Consider the following 23,047-nt stretch of genomic DNA (forward strand, 5'->3'; position numbering starts at 1 on the left):
CAACCTGGCTGAATTGGCACTTCAGAAACATCACTGTGATGGCTCATTTGGAAAAAGGACGGGTGGGAGACTGGTTAGGAGTTGTTGTCCAGGCCAGGGGGTGCTTTAGTGAAGGCAGGGCCAAGGGCCCAGGGAGAGTAGGCTAATTTTAGGAGATAATCAGGAGTTGGACTGGCAGCAATCAGTGGCTGATGGGCTAAGGGAGGTCAGGAAGACAGAGAAATACGAGGTGGCACCCAGGTTTCTCCCAGAGTGACTGGATGGGCACTGTCCTCACTCGCCAAGACCAGAAATGCTGGAATGAAGGTGGGTGTGTGTGTGAAGTAGTGAATTGTATATGTGAATGGATACAAATACTATAAGAGCAGGCTGGGAACAAGGAGAGTAGAAAATACAGGAAGGAGGGCAGATGGTGGTGAGTGAGGTTCCTGAAGAGGGAGGTTAAGGGACCCAGAAAGCACGGAATTCAGTGGAAGTTCCCACAGGAGGGAAAGGCAGGGTGGAGGCGGGGGCGGGGGCCTTTAGGGTGTCCTGCCCACTCCCTGCTAAGAGCCCTTTCCCCTCCTTCCATCTGTCTCCTCCCATCTGTGCTTTTCTCCCTACATGCTCACTCCCAGGACTTGTACTGTTTGTTCTTAATAGAACCAAGGACATCCACTGGCATTCCTACCTTCTTACTTATTTCCAGAACTCCTCCATGCATCTTCCCAAGTTTATTTCCTCTACTCCTTTTATTTGAGATTCGCCTTCACCTGGCCAGTCTCACCCAACACAATAGCTCTGCCCCAAAAACTAATACCAAAAAAATCATACCAAGGGTGATCCAGAGTGGATTCTCTTTGCATTTGACATCTAGAAAGTGGCCCTTCAGGATAAAAGCCAGCCAGAGTTCTAGGCTTGAGAGGCTCTCCCAGCTGTGAGCTGTAGTCTTGGGACCCTGGTATTCTTTCCTATAGGGGCACAGCCCCTTGCATCCCCAGAGAGGCCATCAACTCACCTCTCCCACCTGGCTCCCCCACTATAGTACAACACCTGCCATGGAATGCTTCATTGCCCAAGAGCTATCAAATGCTCACATGGCATAAGGCCCTGAGAGTTCATTGGCTTCCACACTTCTTCCCAGCTGAGCAACACTGCCAAGAAAAACCTGAGGGCAAGTGAGAAAACCAGTTGTGATCTGCCCGGTAAGCAGGTGGCAGTGCAGCAGCCACCCTGCCTTCGGTGTCTCTTGGAGTCTTAAAGATGGAAGGGGGAACAAACGTACCACGACCAGTTTCCTGAAGCTCCAAGCCACCCAGCTGTTCTGTGAAGAGTGGCCCAGGAACCAGAGACAGCGGCCATGGAGCAAGGTAGGGGAGGCCCCCTGGGGCTGCAGGAGCTAAGGAAGAAGGAAGACAGAGAGACTGTAGGAAGTCAAGGGGAGAATGGATTCAGAGGAAGAAAGGAGTAAATAAAGAACTGAGGCTGAAAGAACCCAGAAATTTCAGAATTTGTTGATAGTCTGAGACCCACGAAACGAGGTAGAGGCCGGCTGGTAAACATAGCCAAACAGCTGTGTACCAGCACGCCTGCCTCCATAGCCCAGTGGGACGGGGCAGGGCCAGGGATTAGTGGGTCAGGGAGCCTGTCCTCTGCCACTTGCTGATGCCTTAACATTTAGCAAGTCACTTCTCTAGTTCCCAGCCCCCATGCCTGAAACGTGAAGGGGCGGGGTGGACAGGATGAACTTGAAGTTTTCTTCTGGCTCTGAAATTCTCTGCATCTTCAAACCTTCTCTTTTTCCCCACTTCAGAAAGTCTGTTCCTCATTTCAGCTAATCTGTTCTGTCTATATTTCCTCTCTAGAAAGCTGCTTTGACGATTAGTTCGTTAGTTAAAACCATTTCTAAAAATGAGCTCAAATTTCTACATATTTAACAGCTTCACCTTCACTTACTCTTTTTGTTTAAATTTTTATAATTTTGGGGGTGCTTGGGTGGCTCAGTTGCTTAACCATCTGACTCCTGATTTTGGCTCAAGTCATGATCTCACGGTTTGTGAGATACAGCCCTGAGAGTAGGGCCCTGTGCTGACAGCACGGAGCCTGCTTGGGATTCTCTCTCTTCCTCTCTCTCTCTCTCTCTCTCTCTCTCTCTCTCTCTGTCTCTCTGTCTCTCTCTCTCTTTCTCTCTCTCTTTCTGCCCTTCCCTGCTCACTCTCTCTCAAAAATAAATAAATATTGGGGCGCCTGGGTGGCTCAGTCGGTTGAGCGTCCACCTTCAGCTCAGGTCATAATCTCGCGGTCCGTGAGTTCAAGCCCCGCATCGGGCTCTGTGCTGACAGCTCAGAGCCTGGAGCCTGTTTCAGATTCTGTGTCTCCCTCTCTCTCTGTCTCAAAAATAAATAAACGTTAAAAAAATTAAAAATAAAAATAAAAATTTAAAAATGATTTTTATCTACACAAGAAATATATGGATATGCAGTTGAAGTAAAATAAGACAATAATTACAGATAAAGTTACAGTCCCTTGACCACCACCACCAACCCCAGCCTCATCTCCAGAGAGGCCACTATGGTCATATCTAAGAGAAATCATGGTTACTAGTCTTTTGCCTACATATTTATATTGTGTGTGTGTGTGTGTGTGTGTGTGTGTGTGTGTGTATGTATAAGATCAGTACATATGTAAAATTGTATATATATATATATACAATATACAATATATACATATATATATATACAATATATATATATACTATATATATATATATACAATATACAATATATATATATATATATATATATGACTAGCTTTTTTGGTATAAATATCATAAATATCATGGTATAATCACATTGTACATATTTTTCTACAACTTGATTTTTTTTTTTCACTCAACAGTATGTGGTTGGAGCTCTACCCATGCCAATTAGTACCTTTAAATCTACCTCAAAAATTTCCACTTTGCATAGTACTCCATAGTATGGGTGTAAGTAATTTATTTATCCATCCCATTTTGATGGGCATTTAGGTTGTTTCCCATTTTCCAGTTATATAAGCAATGCTGCAGGGCACATTCTTATGTATGCCTCTGTACTCATGTGGGAGTGTGTCTCTAGGATTGATACTGAGATCAATTACTTTGAAGATTCTACCTATAATTTCCTTTCTATTTCTCTGATCATTTTACTCCCCTTCATCCCCTCACATCAAGGAGAACAAATATGCCCAATAGTAAATGTACTTCCTATTTGAAAGTCTGGTGTGTGGGGTGAAGAATAATCCCAGCATTATACGCAGAAGTTAACTTGACCCATGATGTATCCAGAGGATGAGATTTGGCCCCATTGCTGGCTGTCAGGCAGATGTTGCCATACCTAGTGAGGAGTCTAAGTCATGAGCCCAACCTGAATTGGAGCCAGTAAATAATCTGTGTAGTCAGCTGGTCTCCAAAAGGGATGAGCTTCTTTTTCTACTACCAGGGGAAAGCCAGGTGCTCTCCCAGCTATCAGTAGGCTGGTTCCTTTCTGAAGACCAGCAATGGCAGCAACTGTTGAGTAATGGAAAGAACACGGGACTTAGGCCAGTAACCCTAGGTTCAGCCTTAGAAAAGACATTTAATCTGCCTGAACCTTGTTTCCCGTCTCCAAGTGTGAATGACATGACATTTCATCCCTCCAACATTGTGGTGAGGACTCAATGAGATAGAGTGTCTAGGATGGTGCCCAGCACATAGCAGACAAGCCTTCAGTGAGGTGTTGGTTGAATTTGAAATAAGTGCAGAGTGATTATGGAAAAGATAGAGAACTCTATTCAAACTAGCAAACATCTTTTGGTACCTACAATGTGCTGATCATTATGCTTTTATTTCTTTCATAAGAAACCCCATACCCAGGGTACCTGGGTGGTTCAGTCGGTTGAGCATCCGACTTCTGCTCAGGTCATGATCTCGCGGTTCGTGGGTTCGAGCCCTGCATTGGGCTCTGGCTGACAGCTCAGAACCTGGACGCTGCTTCAGAATCTGTGACTCCCGCTTTCTCTGCCCCTCCCCTGCTTGTGCTCTGTCTCTGTCGCTCAAAAAATAAATAAATGTTTAAAAGATTAAAAAAAAATAGAACCCCCATACCTTATAGCAGTCATACCCCATTTTCTCCTACTTCCAGCCCCTGGCAAACCCTAATCTACCATCTGTCTCTATGGGTTTACCCATTCTGAATATTTCATATAAATTGGATTATATAGGGCAACTGGGTGGCTCCATAGGTTAAGCATCTGACTCTTGATCAGGTCATGATCTCACAGTCCTTAAGTTTGAGCCCTGCATCAGGCTCTGTGCTGACAGCACAGAACCTGTTTGGGATTCTGTCTCTCCCTCTCTCTTCCTCTCTCTCTCAAAATAAGTAAATAAACTTAAAGTGAATCATATAATATGTAACCTTTTGTATCTGGCTCCTTACACTAAGCATAATATTTTCAAGTTTCATCTATATTATACTGTATTCAGCATTCCTTTATGTGGCTGAATAACATTCCACTTTACAGATATACCACACTCGTTCATCCAATATCCAGATAGTGGTCAATAACCAGATGGTTGTTTCCATCTTTTGGCCATTATGAATAGTGCTGCTATCAACATTCATGTACAGGTTTTGTGTGAACAAATGTTTTCAAATTCTCAGGTCCATACCTAGGAGTGGAGTTGCTGGATCATATGGTAACTCTATTTTTGACATTTTGAGGAACTGCCATACTGTTTTCCAAAGTGGCCATACCATTTTACAATCCTATCAGCAATGTATAAGCGTTCCAATTTCTCCACATCCTCCCCAACACTGGTTATTTTCCTTCTTATTAGAGCCATTCTAGTGCATGTGGAGTGGTATTTCATTTGCATTTCCCTAATTAATGATGTTTAACATTTTTTCATTTGCTTATTGGCCTTTGCGTATTTTTTTGGAGAAATGTCTATTCAGATCAATTGCCCATTTTTTATTTGTGTTATTTTTTTAATCATTGGGTTGTACACATTCTTTATATATTCTTGATACAAATCCCTTATCAGATATATGATTTATAAATACTTTCTCTCATTTTGTAGTTGTCTTTTCACTTTATTGATGATATGCTTGAAGCAAAAATTTTTTAATTTTGATGAAGTCCAATTTATAGGGTTTTTTATTTTGTTGCTTGTGCTGCTATTGTCTTATCTAAGAAACCATTTCTAAGTCCAAGATAATGAAAATTTACTCCTATGTTTTCTTCTAAATGTTTTATGGTTTTAGCTCTTACATTTAAGTCTTAGATTAATTTAGAGTTTATTATTGTATATGGTGTAAGGCAGAGTTAAAACTTCATTCATTGCAAGTGTATAGAAATATAATTAATTTTTGTATATACATATTGTATTCTACAACCTTGATGAATTTATCTGCTAGTTCTAATTTTGTGTGTGGATTTGTTAGGATTTGCTATATTCAAGATCATGTCATACATTAATAAAGACAATTTCACTTATTTCCAATGTGTACTGGCTAGAATCTCTAGTACAATGCTAAAGAGAGAAGATACCCTAGTCTTGTTCCTAATCTTAGGGAGAAAAGTATCTAGTATTTCATTATTAAATATGGTTTTGACTGTGGATTTTTCATAGATACTCTTTATCAGTTTCAGCTAGTTTACTTCCTTTCTTAGAGGTAATTTACTTGTTGGGTGTTTTATATTATGAGAAGATGTTGGATTTTGTCAAATGTTTTGTTTTGTATTTCTTATAATCTAGAATACAGCTGAGACAAAACAGCTAGGCCTGTATCCTCATTGGCTTACATATTGTGGTAGAAGGCAAACAAATGAAAAAGTAACGACAAAAATATCTGAATATTTCTTGCTGATCCTGAAATTACTGGCTCCCAGTAAAAGTTTGTTGATAAAAATGAACAATTGAGCATGATATTAACTCAATGAAGCAATTAAGTTTCACTCTAAGTGATGCAGTTAAGTACTCTAGGCCAGTGGGAGATGGAAAGAAGGGTGGGTCAGCTCAGGCAGGCTTCATGAAAGAGATGGGTCTTCAACAGGCCTTGGAGGACAGGTAGAATTTGGTTAGATTTTGTTAGGACAGACGGAATGAGAGGGCACTCTAAGTTGGGGTTACAGCAGGATCAAAATACGTGGACAGGTAGGGCTACCATTTGCTTGGGAACAGATTGGTTGGAGGAGAGGGCCTATGCTTGGAGTGTTGAGAAGCAAGAACGCAAGTAACTGAAGGCCAGGTGTGGAGGGTCATAAGTGTCAGGTTAAGGAGTGTGCCTTTTGTATGGTAGGCTGTAGGGTATCTCAGAACTTTTAAAGCAAAAGGATGGCATGATTAAATTGTCTTGAGGAAAGATAATCTGGTGATGTGTTAGGAGAGGATGGTGTAGGAAGCAGGACACCTAATGGAAGTGGTTATGGCCACTAGGGGTAAAGTGAGGAGGTCAGAATTATGCAAATGTGGAAAGGGTCAAGTGGACACCAGAGATGTTTTCACGGAATGAAGGGATGTGTCCACATACGAATGGAAAAAGACCAAGAAAGAGATGGGTGAGCCAAGTGTGACTTAAAGGTTGTGAGCCCAGATGCCTGGAGACCACTGTAGGACCATGGCCAAACATGGAGAAGTCAGAAATGGAGCCCTTCTTGGGGAGACACACTTGGAGAGTAGTGAGATCAATCTGTGTTTTATCAGAGGCTCCAGAAGGCTGGGAGTGGGACTTTCTTTGACTATCCTCAGCATCCCAGCTCCCAGGGCATTAGGCATGTGACATTAGTGGTGGTCAGGGAGCCAGCAAATTGCTGAAAGCATAGTAATTAACTACCAGACCTGGAGGCTGGCACAGGGGCAAGTGACATTGTTAACTTGAGTCTAAAAACTGGATGCTGGGGTGAATCTGGAGACATGCTAGGCTGAAGGGAGCAATCAAACTTGGCCAGGACTATGAAAGAGGTTGGACAGAGGCAGAAATCCATGTACCTCTGGAGGGCATAAAAGGGGAAGGGGATAGAGGGTTATAAAAGCAAGAAAGGGAAGGAAGAAGGAAGTAACAAAGAGGCAGTTGCAGACATGAAGCCTCATTTAATCCTCATACCAATGCTGTAACACTGGTATTATGGATTCTGTTTTACTAACTTGGAAACTGAGGCTCAGAGAGGCTAAGTTTCTTTCTCAAGTTTGTACAACTAAACAGTGGTGGGCAAGATTGGACCAGACTCTACAGCCCTGCTCTTTCATATGCCCCTGGCTGCCCTGTTGCAGGGCTGGAGGTGGCCCTCACAGACCTCCAGAGCTCCTGGAACAACGTGCGGCACCACACAGAGGAGATCAGCTCTGACCGACTCCTGGTTCGCCGGGGCCAGGCCTTCAACATCACTCTGTACTTCAGGAAGCGGGGCTTCCAGCCAGGCCTGGACAATATCATCTTTGTGGCTGAGACTGGTGAGGACCCCTGAGGGCTGTGTGTGTGTGTGTGTGTGTGTGTGTGTGTGTGTGTAGGAAGATTCTGGAGGGTTGAGAGTTTACTGCAGAGAGCCTGAGTTCTGCTTCCCTCTCAGGACCCTTACCAGACTTGTCCAATGGGACTCGAGCCCTGTTCAGCCTAGCAGGTCATCATGGTCCCAGCCCATGGATTGCCTCTCTGGAGACCAATGGGGCCAGCTCCCTGGAGGTGAGCCTGTGTGCCCCTCCCACGGCAGCCGTGGGTCGGTATCTCTTGAAAGTTCATATTGACTGTTTTCAGAAGTCTGTCACAGCCTACCAGCTTGGGGAGTTCATCCTGCTCTTCAATCCCTGGTGCCCAGGTAAGGTGGGGTGTCTGTGTGTGGGTCCCTTGTCTCTGCCCCTTTGTCAGTGCCACAGAGAGCCAGGCTCAAGGATTTCTAGACCCCTGTTCCCTGACTACCAGAAACCTCCCAGTTGTATGCACTCAGCATCTACTCCCAAGCACCAGAAACAAGGCAGGAAGAACTTGCTATTTACTTATTTAGAATTTTTAAAACATGAGCAAAGTCATCTTTACTTAAAAAGAAACTATTGAGGGGCACCTGAGTGGCTCAGTCAGTTAAGTGTCTGACTTCGGCTCAGGTCATGATCTCATGGTTCATGGGTTCAAGCCCTGTTTTGGGCTCTGTACTGACAGCTTGGAGCCTGGAATCTGCTTCAGATTCTGTGTCTCTCTCTCTGCCCTCCCCCCATTCATGCTTTGTCTCTGTCTGTCTCAAAAATAAGTAATATCAAAAAAAGAAAGAAAGAAAGCTATTGGGACACCTGGGTGGCTCAGTTGGTTAAGTGTCTGACTCTTGGTTTCAGCTTAGGTCATTATCTTACGGTTTGTGAGTTTGAGCCCCATGTTATCAGGGCAGAGCCCACTTGGGATTCTCTCTCTCTCCTCTTTCTGCTCCTCCCCTGCTCATTCTCTCTCTCTCTCTCTCTCTCAATTAAAAAAAATGTTTATTTATTTTTGAGAGAGAGATAGAGTACAAGCAGGGGAAGGGCAGAAAGCTGTCAGTGCAAAGCCTGACATGGGGCTTGAACTCATGAACCATGAGATCATGACCTGAACCAAAGTTGGACGCTTAACCAACTGAGCCACCCAGGCACCCCAATAAAATAAACTTTTGAAAAGAAGACTAATATAATTAACTTTGACCACTATTAACATCTACCTTTACCACACATTTTTAAATTAACTTGAGTCTTTTCATTCTAAGAGTAAGAAGCGTATTGCATTGAATATTTGTGGAATGAAGTAAAGAAAAGAAAGAAGAAAGAAAGAAAAAGAATGAAGGAAAGGAAGGAACAAAGGAACGAAGGAAGGAATGAAGGAGAGAAAGAAAAAATGAAAGAAAGAGGAAGGGAGGGAGGAAGGAAAGTATAAAGTGAAAAGTAAAACTTTATCCCAAACTCCAAGTTCCATCTTCCAAAGGAAAGTTCTGTTAGCATTTTCTTGTGTAGTCTTACAAAACTGTTCCATGCTTAATCAAATATGTATTTATGCATATATACATATGTGTGTGATTATACAGTTGTACCACAAGTGGGATTATATAGTACATAGCATGCTTTAACTTGCTTTTTTTATTCAACAATTCAACTTTGAATATATTTTCCTATCAATATGTTCTTTTTAATGGCTACAATTACTCCATTGTTTGGACTACCAAATGTTTTTAACTAGTCTCCTATATATGGGTATCTTGGCTGTTTCCAGTGTTTGTCTTAGACAAAGATATATGGAATATCCCAGTACCACCTATCCTACGATCCCTGTAATCTAAATCCACCTGAGGGCAGAGTAGTTATACAGACATACAGACATGGTATGGGCAGAATGAAGGACAAGTCAGGAGGAGAGAGTGGGAAGAAGGGCAGGAAGAGTTGAGAGTTGAGAATGTGTCTGGTAGGCTTTGGAGCAGAGGCCAGACTCAACAGTCCTATTCTAGTTGGAGGATATCCTCTCTCCTTCCTCCCTCTCATTCTACCTGCTCCTCCAACCTTATTCTAAGGGGGCTAGGTGAGTCATACCAGAACCTGGCTGGGATCTAGCATCTCTAACCACCTCCTACTGCCCTGTCATTGAGTGGCCCAGAGCTCTTACCCATTAGCCATATGAAAACGCTCCACCACTGGGTCAAGGAGGGCAGTTGTCTATCTGTCTCTATCTCTCTCTCTTGTATACACACACACACACACACACACACACACACACACACACACGTCCTGGCCTCCAAGACTGTGGGTTTCAGACTTGTACTTAGGCCTCTCTTGAACTGTGAGGAGGAAAGTAATCACTGTAGGGCCTTTTTTTTTTTTTTTTTTTTTTTTTAAAGCTGTGCCCCATCCAGGTCCCAGAAGACTCAATATGGGGCTAGGGGTTGGTAGGCTCTGAAGACAGGATCAGTGGCTACCCCATCACCATGTCCAAGATATTGGCTAGGGACCCCCACCCTGCAGTGCTGGGCACTGCTAGCCCCTGCTGTGAGGAGAATATGTGTGGTCTCAAACATGAACCTGCAGATCTTGTCACACTGGTGCAAGACCTCATTAAAATGGATCTTCTCTAGGAGTCTGACTCTACCAGAGTCCATGCAGGCTGAGTCTGAGGCTGCCTCTGAGGAATTGAGGAGAGTACTTTTACCTACAAGTTAGGTGGGCCTTCCAGATTGTTCTAGGACACTGCAAAGAGGACACCTACTCCCATGGCCTTTATTTGTTCATTCTCAACTTAAAAAAATTTTTTTTTATATCGTGAAAGCAATATGTGCTCATTCCAAAAAATCTAGAGAATACCAACAGGCAAAAAGAAAAAAAAATTACTATCAACATCTTTTAGAATAGTCTTCAAAATCCTTGGTATAAACGTTTTAAACAAATGTCAATTCATGCTGTAACATTATCATGTAACCCATTTAAAACTTAACATATCACGTGTAGATTTCGATACCTATATGTACAATTTTGTAATCTTACATTAATCGTGTATGTACAGAATTCTGTGGTGGACATGGCTATTTAACAAGCTCCCAGAACCAGGCACTCAGGTTGTTTCCAGCTTTTCAGTGTTACAAACAGTACTCAAATAAACAGCTTAGCATCCAAATCTCTGTGTACTTCCTAAATGCTGTCCTTAGGTTAAATTCCTATAAAAGGCATGAGGAGGTTAATGCCAACCCCTAAATTCTGGTTTGCTCTTCTCCAGTCAGGTTTAGTTGAATGTAGCAGAAAAATCATGGAATATGGTGACATATGGACTCTGTTCAAATTTCACTCTGTGTTTACATGTGATTTGGACAAGTTACTTATCACTCTGAGCCTGTTCCCTCCACCCTTAATTAGGTCAGGATGTAAATGTGCTTTGAAAACCAAGAAATTCCACTGAAGGTAAATTTTCACTATTCAACCTCATGTTCGTATTGAACCTGCTGCTGGTGCTGAGGGATTGTAGAAGGTGGGTCTCTCCAAGAAACCTCCTCTTCTGTCCCTTTTGGTGACACCCAGTGCCATCCCCAGTTCCATAGGACTTTGCCTCAGTTTCCATAGGACTTTGCCTTCTGGGGATGGGAATGAGGTAGGAAGGGAACGATAACTTTTTTGCTTTGTGTCCTGCCACTTTGATTCCTAGGGGATTCTGTCTACTTGGACAGTGAGCCCCAGAGGCAGGAGTATGTCGTGAATGATTACGGCTTCATTTACCAAGGGAACAAGAATTGGATCCGCCCGTGTCCCTGGAACTATGGACAGGTGAGTCTCAGCCCTATTCATAGCCCATCCAGGCCCTGGGCTTGTGGGAAGTGGGGAGCAGGAGCGAGGTGGGAGGGTTCTTCTCATGCAGGGCTCACCCAGAACGGACAAATGGTAACATCGAACTGTGAGATGACACTCCAGGGAGCTAAATGAGTCGGAGGATATTCTTTGCTGATCATGTCTGATTTGAACATCAGGATCTAAGGGGGAAGGACAGCTAAAGGCACCCACCAGGGACTTCCATTGACCATGATGATGAGGACAAAGGGACAATAATGAGGATGGCCATGGCAGTGCCTGGTTGTTAAACTGTTTCCAGTTGGGCCCCATTTGCCTCTCCCACTTCATCTTCATTATCTAGACCACAGACCCTAGAATCAGTTCCGTCACACTGAGGAAACTTGTCCCTGAACATCTCAGCCAAAAGCAATGTTAACGAGCAGTGATGTACTTCCTTCCCGGTTACTATTGCATCTTTGTTTGTTTTGATTAGATACCTTTTCCTTTTTTTTTAAGATTTTTTAAAAAGTTTATTTTTGAGAGAGAGTGAGCACACATGAGCAGAGGAGGGGGAGACAGAGGGAGACAGAGGATCCAAAACTGGCTCCTCACTGACAGCAGTGAGCCTGATGTGGGGCTCAAACCCACAAACTGTGAGACAGTGACCTGAGCTGAAGTCAGACACTTAACCGACTGAGCCACCCAGACGCCCCAATATCCTTTTCATTATAAAAGTAATACACAGCTGTTTTAAAAACTTTACAAGGAAACGTTACAAAAATGGGTACTTAGGGGCATCTATGTGGCTCAGTTGGTTAAGTATCTGACTTCGGCTCAGCTCATGATCTTGTGGTTCATGTGTTCAAGCCTCGTGTTGAGCTCTGTGCTGAAACTCAGGGCTTAGAGCCTATTTCAGATTCTGTGTCTCCCTCTCTCTCTGCCCCCTCCTTGCTCATGCTCTGTCTCTCTCTGTCTCAAAAATAAATAAACATTAAAAAAATTAAAAAATGGGTACTTAGAACACAAAGGACATGCTAAGCACCAGAGTGGTGTATGTTCCTCCATGTTTTGTTTCTTCTGCATATTCTAAAACGTGATTGTATTTGTAAAAATGGCATCATATTAATCAGAATGTGTTGCAACTCCTGCCTTATTGCAAGGCCTGCCTCCCACATAAAGCTCAGCCTACAATAGGTGCTCCAGGAAGTCCAGGGCCAGGCCAGGGAAGAGGGTTCTTAAGACTGGGATCCGGCACCACAACACTGTTGGAGGAAGACTAGTCTTGGCTACCGGATGGCTGTTGGCTGGGAAACCCTTTGTGGAGCCTTGTGTCTGTTTGATATGAGTCCCTCTCCTGGACTTGCCCAAATAGGACTCCAACACATGTGGTCTCAGGCACAGCGTAGGCCTCCTGAGGTGGCTATTTTCAAGATGAGACGTGGCAGCCTCAACTGGCACCAATTGACCTCCCCAACCCCTCACTCAGCACAGGCAAATGAGGATCCAGAGAGGCCCTGTAGACAGGAACCTACCATCATCTGTGAGCAACAGAAGTGAGAAATTGCTTTTTCTTGAGCCCTGGCTCCTTCCCTTTCTTCCTGTCTCTTATTCAGTGAACTTACATCGAATGCCTGCTGAATATCAGGCAGAGTACAAGATGTTAGGGATATGAAAATGAATTGAATGCTGTCCCTGAGCTCATAGTATAGTGGGGACTCAGTCACATAAGCAGGTTACTTACCATGCAGTGGGATATGCAAAGACTGAGATGGGCACAGGATGTTCTGAGAGCCTGGAGGAGGAGCACTTGGTTGGGAATGGAGTCATCGGGGAAGCTTCCTAGAAAAGGAGATGCTTGAACTGAGTTATCCAAGTGAAGAAAGGTGGGGAAAATACCCCAGGCAGAGCGAAGCATGAGCAAAAACACAAAGGTGAGAAACAGTTTGGTCTGCTGCAAGGGTTACAAGGAATCTGGTAATGCTGGAGCAAAATGATGAAGCAGGAGGAATTGAGACATGAGGCTGGAGAGGTACAAGGGGCCAGATCAGGGAGGGTCTTATGTGGCTGTTAGGGGAGGTTAGAGTTTTGATTCTGAAGGTCTAGAGGCCTCTGAACATTTTAAAGCAGAAAAGTGAACTGATTAAACTCTCCCCTGGGGAAGATAGGTCAGAGAAAGTTCCTAAATCCTGTTTATTGTCCAGTGGGAATATTACATGGGGACAAATGCATTCATTTACTCTCATTCAACCAAGATGCATGGAGTCCTTACTATGTGCTGGGCACTGTGCCAGGTCTGGGGCATACAGTTACAAGGACAGCTGGAGACAGACAGAGTATATGCTCAGGCAAGCAAGACAGAGCTTGGCTCCATCATTATAACTGACATTAAAGGCTCAGGGTCAGGGAAGGCCTCAGATAAAATATCATTCACACCAAGCCCGAAGGACAAGTCAGCCTGCTTTGGGTGGGAAGCTTCCATAACTCACACACTATTAGTCATTCCAGAGCATGACTGAGTCACAGGTACCATGGCTAGTTCATGCCAGTACCTCAACAGTAGCTGCCAATGGTGAGTTGGGGTAGAAAGTGGAGGTAGAAGATGAGGCAACGTGGTTTTAGCAAGAACATCCCATAGGCTCCAGGAGTGAGAGGAGAAGAGGGAGAAACTGACTTTTTAGCCAGTCAGACTCATTGGAAAGAACCCCAGCCATTTGATTTGTAGGACATACAAACTGGGTGAGTTGTGACACCAGAGCTCAGAGATCCTGCACCTGCTTAGGAGGCAGTTTATGTCTGTGCTACTGGACACAGTTACCTTACAAATGGGATCATATTCCGCAAACCACTCCATTGGATAGTTGGGTGGGATGGGTCATGAATTTCTTGTCATATCTACATGTGCCAATCATGGGAGCCTTGCTTCTCTGCATCTCTCTTATAGTTTGAAGAGAATATCATAGACATCTGCCTGGAGCTACTAGACAAGAGTCTGAACTTCCAGATTGATCCAGCTACAGACTGTGCCCTGCGGGGAAGCCCCGTCTACATCAGCAGAGTGGTGTGTGCCATGGTGAGATTGGGTCTGGCTCTGCCCACCCAGGGTATGTCTAGGGAGGGAGGAAGCTGTGTGTGTTGGGGGGTGCCCCCTGACAGTTGTCTCCTTCAATGGGGGTGGGGTGAAGAGTCGAGAGCAGGGACCCTCTGGCAAAGCCAGTTTGGATGAGGCTAATGAAAAAATATGGGTAACAGGTTTTCTCAGCTGAATTCCGAAATAGCTGGGTGTGGGCCATTACCTTCATTAATTCCAAATTAATGTTTCAGGAAAGGCTGAGTATAACTTTGGTTTAGGAACTGATCTTTTTTTTTTTTTTTTTCGAAATTTCCTTTGCTCTGAGGTATTTTTAAGAGCTCTTGGAGCCAACCTCTAGCTTTGCAGGGGGTAGTAGAAATAGAATGATCAACTAATTAATAGTAGAGACAAGTCAGAATGGCCAGTTTCCTACCCCCACCACTTCCCTAGCAGATCTGGAAATTCCCAGGTAAAACCAGTTCGAAGAGTCCTTTGTGTCTCAGGCCCACAGACCTTGCAAAGCAGCCCACACATCGCATCTTGCTAAGCAAAAGAATGCTTCTAATGGTTCTATATATGGTTTCTCTTCAGATCAACAGCAACGATGACAATGGGGTGCTTAATGGAAACTGGAGTGAGAGTTATTTAGATGGCATCAACCCTGCAGAGTGGACCGGCAGTGTGGCCATCCTGAAACAGTGGCATGCCACAGGCTGCCAGCCAGTGCGCTATGGGCAGTGCTGGGTCTTTGCTGCCATCATGTGCACAGGTAGGGAGAGGAAAGGGCGACATGAAGAGAACAAGTAATGTACTGGCTCATGTCTTAGACCTCTGAACCATTCTTGTCCCAGTCTTGCACAGTTCCCACTAGAGAAATGTTTGGAAGGAAGCCCCTCTGTAAAAATGTCTTCTCACTGACCCCGGCTTCATGTATCTGGACTTATTTCAGAGGATGGTTCTGAGGCAGAAATTAAACACTTTCCTGTCCTTTCTCTTCCTCTGAGTTTGGACAACCTAGGAGCCTGGCTGGAAATTGTTTGGTCCAAGACAGGAATGAGATGAAAGGCCAAGTATTTAGAAAGCTTACAAACTGATTAGTGCCCCTTCTGAGCACAGAGAGTGGTCTTGACATGGGAGGGAAATGTATATCGGAGTGGTAGTATGGGCCATGGGGCCAGGGAAAGATGGCAGTTGACATAAAATGACCTTGAATTTGGAGTTGTCTCATGCTCAGTAGGCCTGGAGGCCTGACTCAGGTCAGAGAGGTAGGGGATGGAAGAAAACAGGAGATCAGCTTTTTTCTGATAGGAAGTGGATGCTACACTAGTAGAAGGAAAGCTAAAAAAATATGTATGGGAAAAAGATGGCAAATGGAAGTTGATTTGCAGATAGCAGGAGGAGCAAGCAGAAGAAAGGGGTGGCTGTGAATCTTGAGGCAAGTGACACCTAGAAATGAGTCACATATAGAGACAGCAGGAGGAGGCCTTCTGCTTCACCCAGGGTCCAGCTTACTATTGGCTCTCACCCTCACCCTGACCCCCCATACCTAGGCTGCTCTCAGCCTCCAGGCATGCATATCTGTATATCTGACTTGGGTCACAGTCAGGAAGTTCTTATTCTTCTTAGTTAGGGAAAGAGGCCAGTAGCAGCTTTCACTCACAGGAGTCTCTAGTCCATTCCAGGGAGACCAGATCTGCCACAGCTTCACGTTTATTGCAGACTCAGGCCTTTCATGTAGAAATTCCCTGTATGACAAAGCCTGGTGCAGTCTGTGTGCTTGTATGTGCTGAGCCCATCTCTGAGCTCTTGGAGGAAGCCTAGAGACAGCCCGGCTGTTGAGCTGCCGAGGAGAGAGCACCAGGGCTCTGTCCAAGGGCACAAGGAGGTTTCTGTCAATACCCACAGAGGATGACTTCAAATAGGTTGGTGAGGAACTCTTCCTCCTTTTCAAGTGCAGGGCCCCATCTTGAGTTGGAGGCTCTGATTGCCCAGGGACAAGAAACTAGGAATTCAACAGCTTTGATACCCAGAGCCACAGAGATATGGGTGACCTGGGATGTCTGAGTCATCCAGGGAGCAGGCACAGGACTGGTAGGCAGAGAACAGATCAGTCTTGTGCATGTTGGAGAGGGAACCTTCCTTTGTGTGGAAAAGCCTAAAGACTAATGGGCCAAGTGTGCATGTAGAGAGGGAGAGGACCAGGGTTTTGGGTGTGGTTGTCTGGAACCGGGCAATGAGAGGGGTGGAGCCAGTGAATGAAGATTGTGTAATGAGAGCAGACCAATTAAAATGTTTATGAGAATCATGGCCGCTTTGTGACCTGGGAAGCAAAGGGCTGGGCAAAGTGGGTCAAATGTGGCTTGATCCAACTATAGCTCAGGCAACAGCAGCTTTCCCCCAAAGGGCCACCATGGTGTATATTAATAAGCATATCTGTTTGAAAACTCATTTATTCATCCAGCCACTTATTGAGTCCTTATTCTAAGCTAGGCACTGTGCTTTAAGTATTCTTAGATACAAAAATAGGTAAGACCCAACCTCTATCCTCCACTAAAAGTTAAGGATTTATCAAATTCCTTAGCCCAACAGAGCTACCAAAGCACATTTATTAGTAATATTGTTTTTATTTCACAATCACTATAGCTGATGTGCATTGCAGACTTCTTTTGTGCCAGGCACTGTGCATTGGGGACTTCTTTTGTGCCAAGCACTGTGTTAAAATCTTGACAACCTAGAATAATAGTGAGGCATGTGGACTCTGGAAGTAGACTGCTTTCAAATACCAACACTACCATCAAATGGCTGACTAGCCTTGGGCTAGTGCCTCAGACTTATGATGGGAGAAAGTAATAATACCTACTGAATAGGGTTATTGAAGGACTGAGGTATGTGGAATGTGCTAAGAATTAATAGTGCCTGGCTACAGTGAATGTTCAGTAAGCATCAGCTAGGGTCACCTCATTTGATACCCTCAAATGACTATATGGGGTAGGTTCTATCATCATCATCATCTCCACTTTGCAGATGGGGAAATGGAGCAGTAGAGCCAGTCTCACATCCAGGTCTGGTATGCTGTAACCACTAGGAGATACTAATACATACATATTGCTAGCAACTGCCACTTACCCAGCATCCTCTGCACTTCAGGCATATGCCAGGCACTTTTACTCTTTCTATCCTCACAACCGCCTGCAAAGTAGATATCATTACCATTATTTTACAGATGAGAAAACTGAGGCTTACAGTGAACAAGTGACTCTTGTCTGACTCAGAAATGCATTCCCCCCCTGCAGCTCTGCCTCGCAGAATTGCCTTTTTAAATGTCAACATATTGACATCAAGTTCCTAATGAAAAATCACCAAAAGGAAAACGTGCATGCATCAAATTTTGAACAGGATTTTTCTTTGACATTCAATTAGTTGGCTGTTATTTGGGGAATTTCAGACAAATCTCTGGTCTACCTTTTCTGTACTTAGGGCTGGCCACCCACAGCTCTCAGTCATCAGGCTTTTCCTGTTCTGGCCATCCACTCTCTCCTACAAGGGACCTGGAGAGAGTTCCAGCAGCTCCCCTGCCATTTGTCAAGGTTCTAAGGCTGGTTCTTTTATATTCCAGTTGCTCTTTTATACTGTGGCTTTTTTTCTGTGCTCCAGGGCAGACTAATCTTTTCACAGTCCCTCAGTACTATCCCTTCCCACTGCAGTTTACAGAGTCAGAGTGGGGATTCCCTTGGTCACCAAGTCCCCCTCTCTCTTGCCACTCTCTGTGTGGTCTATTTTTTGTTGTGCAGAAGCTTTCAGTCAGCCCTCAGTTCTTCTTCAAGAGGAATTGCTCTATAAATAGGTGTAGATTTGGTGTGTCTGTGGAGGAGATGAGTTCAGGGTCTTCCCACATTGCCATCTTGGACCAGAACTCCTGAATTGTACACTTTACAAGGGTTCTGGTATGTGAATTATATCTCAATAAAGTTGGTTTTTTGCCTTTTTTTTTTTTTTTTAAGGCAGTCATCCTGGGAATATGCCTGGTCTGTTCCTGCCCACAGCTGCATGGGTAGGGATAGGGTCAGCAGTGACTTGGAAGACATGAACATTGACTGTGAACAGGTCTATGGGGCATAATCCCCTGCTCTATAAAGTAGAGAGGTGGCCCAGGAGGCATGGGGGGAAGGATGGTGGGAAATGGTGTGGGAGATGAGGAGGTTGTGTTGCTTAGAGCTAGGCCCTCCTCTCTTCACCCAAAACTACCCCATGAGTACATTTTGTATATTGGATCCCCACTTAACACTTTACCTTGCATGTAGGGTCCTCTGCTTAAAACTTTTTGAACACCCTTGGGCTACATGTCACCTAAGATTTCTTCTCACTCAGTTGTGTAGTGGCCTCTATAAAGTACCTCATTATCTTCATTTGAATACAACTCTTGTCCTCACCGTTTTCACTGAGCCCTTAGCTCTCAAAGAAGGAATCTCAGCCCCAGTCCTGGTGCATTTTGTTGCCTCAACCTTTGGCTCAAACACAAATCTACTATTGTTCTCCATTGATTAAAGAGACATCAAGACTTGTGTGGAATGTTCCCTTACCAGGTTGTGGGTTAATATTTGGCCAGTACCTAGAAAAATGCCTGGCACATAGTTAATTTTACATAAATATTAGTTATTATAATTAGCCTGATACTGTTTTAATCTCAGCTTCTTGGGCTCCAGAGATCTGACTGGATCTTGCTCACAAGGTGTTTCTAGTCATCCCCCAAAATTCAGTTCCCCATCATCTGTCTCACTTTTTTACTTTATTTCCTTCTTTCGTTCCTTGGAGTGTTTAGGGTTAATTAATCATATTTCTCATTTCATGATATTTATTATAATAGGTCTGGTTCAGGCCCCTTTTTAAAAAATTAATTAACTAATCAATTAGTTTTTCCTCACTTTTGTCTTGCAACCCATTCCTATTCACCTTCCTCCATGATAGGGAAACACTTTGATGTATTTAATATGTAACATTGTCTCTGAATGTGTCCTTACCAAAAAAAAAAAGTATATTGTTATAGTGCAATATTTTGTCCAATATTTATATGTTATATTTTTCATCTTTAGAAGTTCCACTGGATCTTCTTTCTATCTTCCATTTCTCTTCTTATGGTCATGTTTTCCTTTACCTCCTCTTGAGCATATTTATAATATTTAAAATAGCTATTTTAAGGTCCTTGTCAGCTAATTCAATCTCTCTGTTATTTCTAGATCTAGTATATTGATTGACATTTGTCCTGGTTATGAGTCATATTTTTCTGCTTCTTTGCATGCCTGGTAATTTTTTTAGTGGACATTATTTTTTTAAAGCAGTTTTAGGATTCATTGTCATTGCAGACAACCAAGAACAGTTCTAATATGAACTTGTGAAGGCGTATCTGAAAACCAAGAAAATATAACCATTTTGGTTTAAGGAACAATTAGAAGCATGGGAGGAGAAGATACTTTTACCATTTGGAAGCTTGATGCTTCTGGGGAGAAATTAAAAGATGCTAAAAATCATCATATTTAAATGCAAACACTTCAACTCCATTAGCTGAAGTTTGACTGTATTCTTCAGTTTAAGCCATAGAAGTGTGGCAGCAAAGCTGATCAAGCGAATTTCAACAGATTTAACTCTAACTTTCCACTGATTTCTCTTTTAAAATTGGAGCCACATTTCCACATGGGGAGCTGGTGGGAGATGGGGGAGGAAAACGAACTGGTGAGAAGATTTCACAGCTAGTCCTGAAACAGACTCCACCATGTTTAATACACCATCAGGATGATGTCCATCACCAGTCAAAAGTGAAGCTGCACTCCTTGAGGACAGGAATGTCTTTCATTTTTGTGTATGCATCTAACCCATTGCCTCGTTAATCACAGGGGCTTGACATGAGCACTGGATGAGTGCTGAATGGCTGAGTGAAAAGACATAGTAATTCATGCTGGGAGTGTGGTGTGGTGTAATATACCTTGGGAACTCTTCAGGCCTTTCCAGATTCTTATATCTGGTCCACCTTTATCTAAGCATGACTGTGTGAGGGTTGCGTGCATGTGTGTACACACACACAAACACACACACCTCCCTTTTATGTAGTACTCAGTTCCCCCAAAATTATTAGTGAGTCACCTGAGTCTCATGTCAAACTGTGAGTCATTAGGACTGGTAGTCTGCAGAAACCTTATTCACAGGTTAAAGACAATACATATCAACACAGATTTAATGAACATCTACTTTGTACCCAGCACTGTGTTGGAAACAAAGAAATATCAAGAAAAGCATCTGATATAAATCCTAGTCTAGGGGGATTTGTAATCTGGCTGACAAGATAAAACAAATACAGGAGATCACAGAGAGCTCCATCCAGTGATAAAATATGCATCACAGGTGACTGGATTAAGTGAGAGCATGAGAAGGGAAGTTAGTGTGGCATGAAGTAGTCAGTGAAAACTTGACAGAGGAAGGTGTATTGAGAATGAGTTGGTGCTGTGATGCCTAGTGAAGTTGCAGTGGTGTGGCTTGTAGCTAGAAGCATGGGGATGTTTTGAGATCAGAGAATCAGGGGCTTAAATCCTGCCCTGGCTCTCCTCTTTCTGCCATGTGACCTCAACCTCTCTACACTTCAGGTTTCTCCTCTTTAAAGTCGGGATAACCACAGGGTTTGGGAGATGAATAAATGAGATCATGCCCATGCAATGCTTGGCACCATGGCTGGCACTATGATGATGATGATAATGATGTCATCAACCGGCAAAGAAGATGGAGAAGACTGAAAGACAAGCTCAGTTGGGCATGTGTCTAGAAGCAGCGATGTCTCCACAGAGGCTCAAGATTCAAGTTCAGGAGTTGTGGGCACAGAAGTAAGAGGTGAATCCACAAGACAAGATGAGCTATTGGTGGGAGGACAGAGCATGGAGGACAGAGGGAGCAAGACCCTGGGAAAAATACAGTGTATGACTTCATGCAAATCTGAGTGCTGTTAGCTCTCTTAGTGTGGTATGGAAGCAAGGCCTCACTCACTCCCCATGTGAGCAACCATTCTAGCCTCACCATGGGTTTACGGTGACAGGCTGTTGTCCTCCATGATGACAAAAGCGTGAGAATGGATCAATGCAAATCCATCACCACTCAAAGCTTATGCTCTACTGACAGTCAAGCTTGATACCTAAAGCATAGGGCGCAGTCATTATGAAAGTGCTGTGCAAAGTCAGAAATCATGAGAACAGGCAGAAGATTTGTGAGACACTCATTCAGCCATCTAGCAATGATGCACCATCAAGTTTCTGCAAAACAGGCCTGGCTCTGTGTTGTTAATGGTCATATAATGATAACGACGAATATCACACAATCCCTCTCAGGAAGGCAGACTCACAAACAAACCATCACAAGTCATGTGCTAAGTCAGGTAAAGAACTTCAGAGTGCCATGGGCACAATGCCACGTGTTCAGGTGGAAAAGGTTCATCCAGCCTTGTTGAGCACAAGCTGATACCACCACTGACAGTTCATGTATCTATTTGTGAATTCATCACTTGGTGTGAAGAATGGAGGCTTGTTTCCTGCTTTCCCTGCCCATCCCTCCTTGGCACCTTCTCTTATTATCAGAAGTGTTACCCACCCTCCTGACTGTAATCTTAGCACAAATGTGCTCACGCAATGCTCCTGAGTCACCTGAGTGCTCTTGCCTTATTCCTGTCCCATTTCCTTTAGTGGCAGCTTTTCCAACCTCACCCTTCCCTCTGAGGCAGTCCTGTGTTACCTCCACCTACAACTCACTTGTCAGCTCTGCTCACTCCCTGCCCTCATTCCTTGGCCTTGCACAGAGCTGTGCCAAGGAGAGCTCCAGGTTCCCTTTTGGGATCCTCTCCCCCTCTTTCCGAGCTATATCAAGAGATGTCTCTACACCCTGACCTGGAGAGGCTTTGTGCAAATATTGTGCCAATATTTGTTAACATAGGAAAATGCATGAAATGTTTAATAAGGGAAAAATACTAGAATGCTGAACTGTGTGCACAATACTGGGAGGTGGGCTCAGAATTGAGTACGAGCCCAGCAGTGAAATCAGGATTTGAGTGACAGGTCTGCCACTTCCTAGCCATTTGACGTTAGTCAAGGTTGCCAACTTTTCTTAGCCTCTGATTTTTTTTAAGTTTATTTATTTGTTTTGAGAGAGAGAGAGAGCATGCACACCTGTGAGGTGGGGAGGGGCATAGAGAGAGGGAGAGAGAGAATCTTCAGGAGGCTCAATTTTAAGATTGAGCAGGCAGAGAAACTGCCCCCAAGGAGGGGCTTGATCTCACGGTTTGTGAGATCATGACTTGAGCAGAAACCGAGAGCCAGACCCTTAACCAACTGAGCCACCCAGGTGACCCTCTTAGCCTCTGATTCTTTTTTTTTTTTTTTAATTTTTTAACATTTATTTTTGAGAGACAGCAAGACAGAGCACAAGTAGGGGAGGGGCAGAGGGGGGGTTACACAGAATCCGAAGTAGCTTCCAGGCTCTGAACTGTCAGCTCAGGGCCTGACATGGGGCTCGAACTCACAGACTGCGAGATCATGACCTGAGCCAAAGCCGGCCGCCCAACCAACTGAGCCACCCAGGTGCCCCTGATTCTTAATCTTTAAAATGAGGATAATAATGGTAGCTTGTGTGTAGAGTTGTCCTGAGGATAATATAGCAATATGCCTGGCTGATATTATTGAATTTTATTATTATTA

The 23,047-nt window shown here is 43.9% G+C and overlaps 1 protein-coding gene across 3 annotated transcripts in view; it reads left to right on the plus strand.

Annotated features, from left to right (window-relative positions):
* The first annotated feature begins 167 nt into the window (after positions 1-167).
* The window catches only part of TGM5 (transglutaminase 5), a 32,959-nt gene continuing 10,079 nt past the window's right edge, over positions 168-23,047 (plus strand). The window contains exons 1-7 of one of the 3 annotated variants that reach the window (XM_015064865.3): positions 168-306; positions 1,124-1,349; positions 7,271-7,450; positions 7,567-7,812; positions 11,133-11,251; positions 14,196-14,324; positions 14,916-15,093. In XM_015064865.3, coding sequence (XP_014920351.1) covers positions 1,340-1,349; positions 7,271-7,450; positions 7,567-7,812; positions 11,133-11,251; positions 14,196-14,324; positions 14,916-15,093 — 862 coding nt within the window. In that variant the 5' untranslated portion in view covers positions 168-306; positions 1,124-1,339. Of the gene's footprint in view, positions 307-1,117; positions 1,350-7,270; positions 7,451-7,566; positions 7,813-11,132; positions 11,252-14,195; positions 14,325-14,915; positions 15,094-23,047 lie in introns of those variants that run through there. The other 2 variants (XM_053224102.1, XM_053224103.1) reach the window with 2 other exon arrangements.

Source organism: Acinonyx jubatus, chromosome B3, assembly GCF_027475565.1.
Source record: "Acinonyx jubatus isolate Ajub_Pintada_27869175 chromosome B3, VMU_Ajub_asm_v1.0, whole genome shotgun sequence".
In the NCBI taxonomy this organism is placed as follows: domain Eukaryota; kingdom Metazoa; phylum Chordata; class Mammalia; order Carnivora; family Felidae; genus Acinonyx; species Acinonyx jubatus.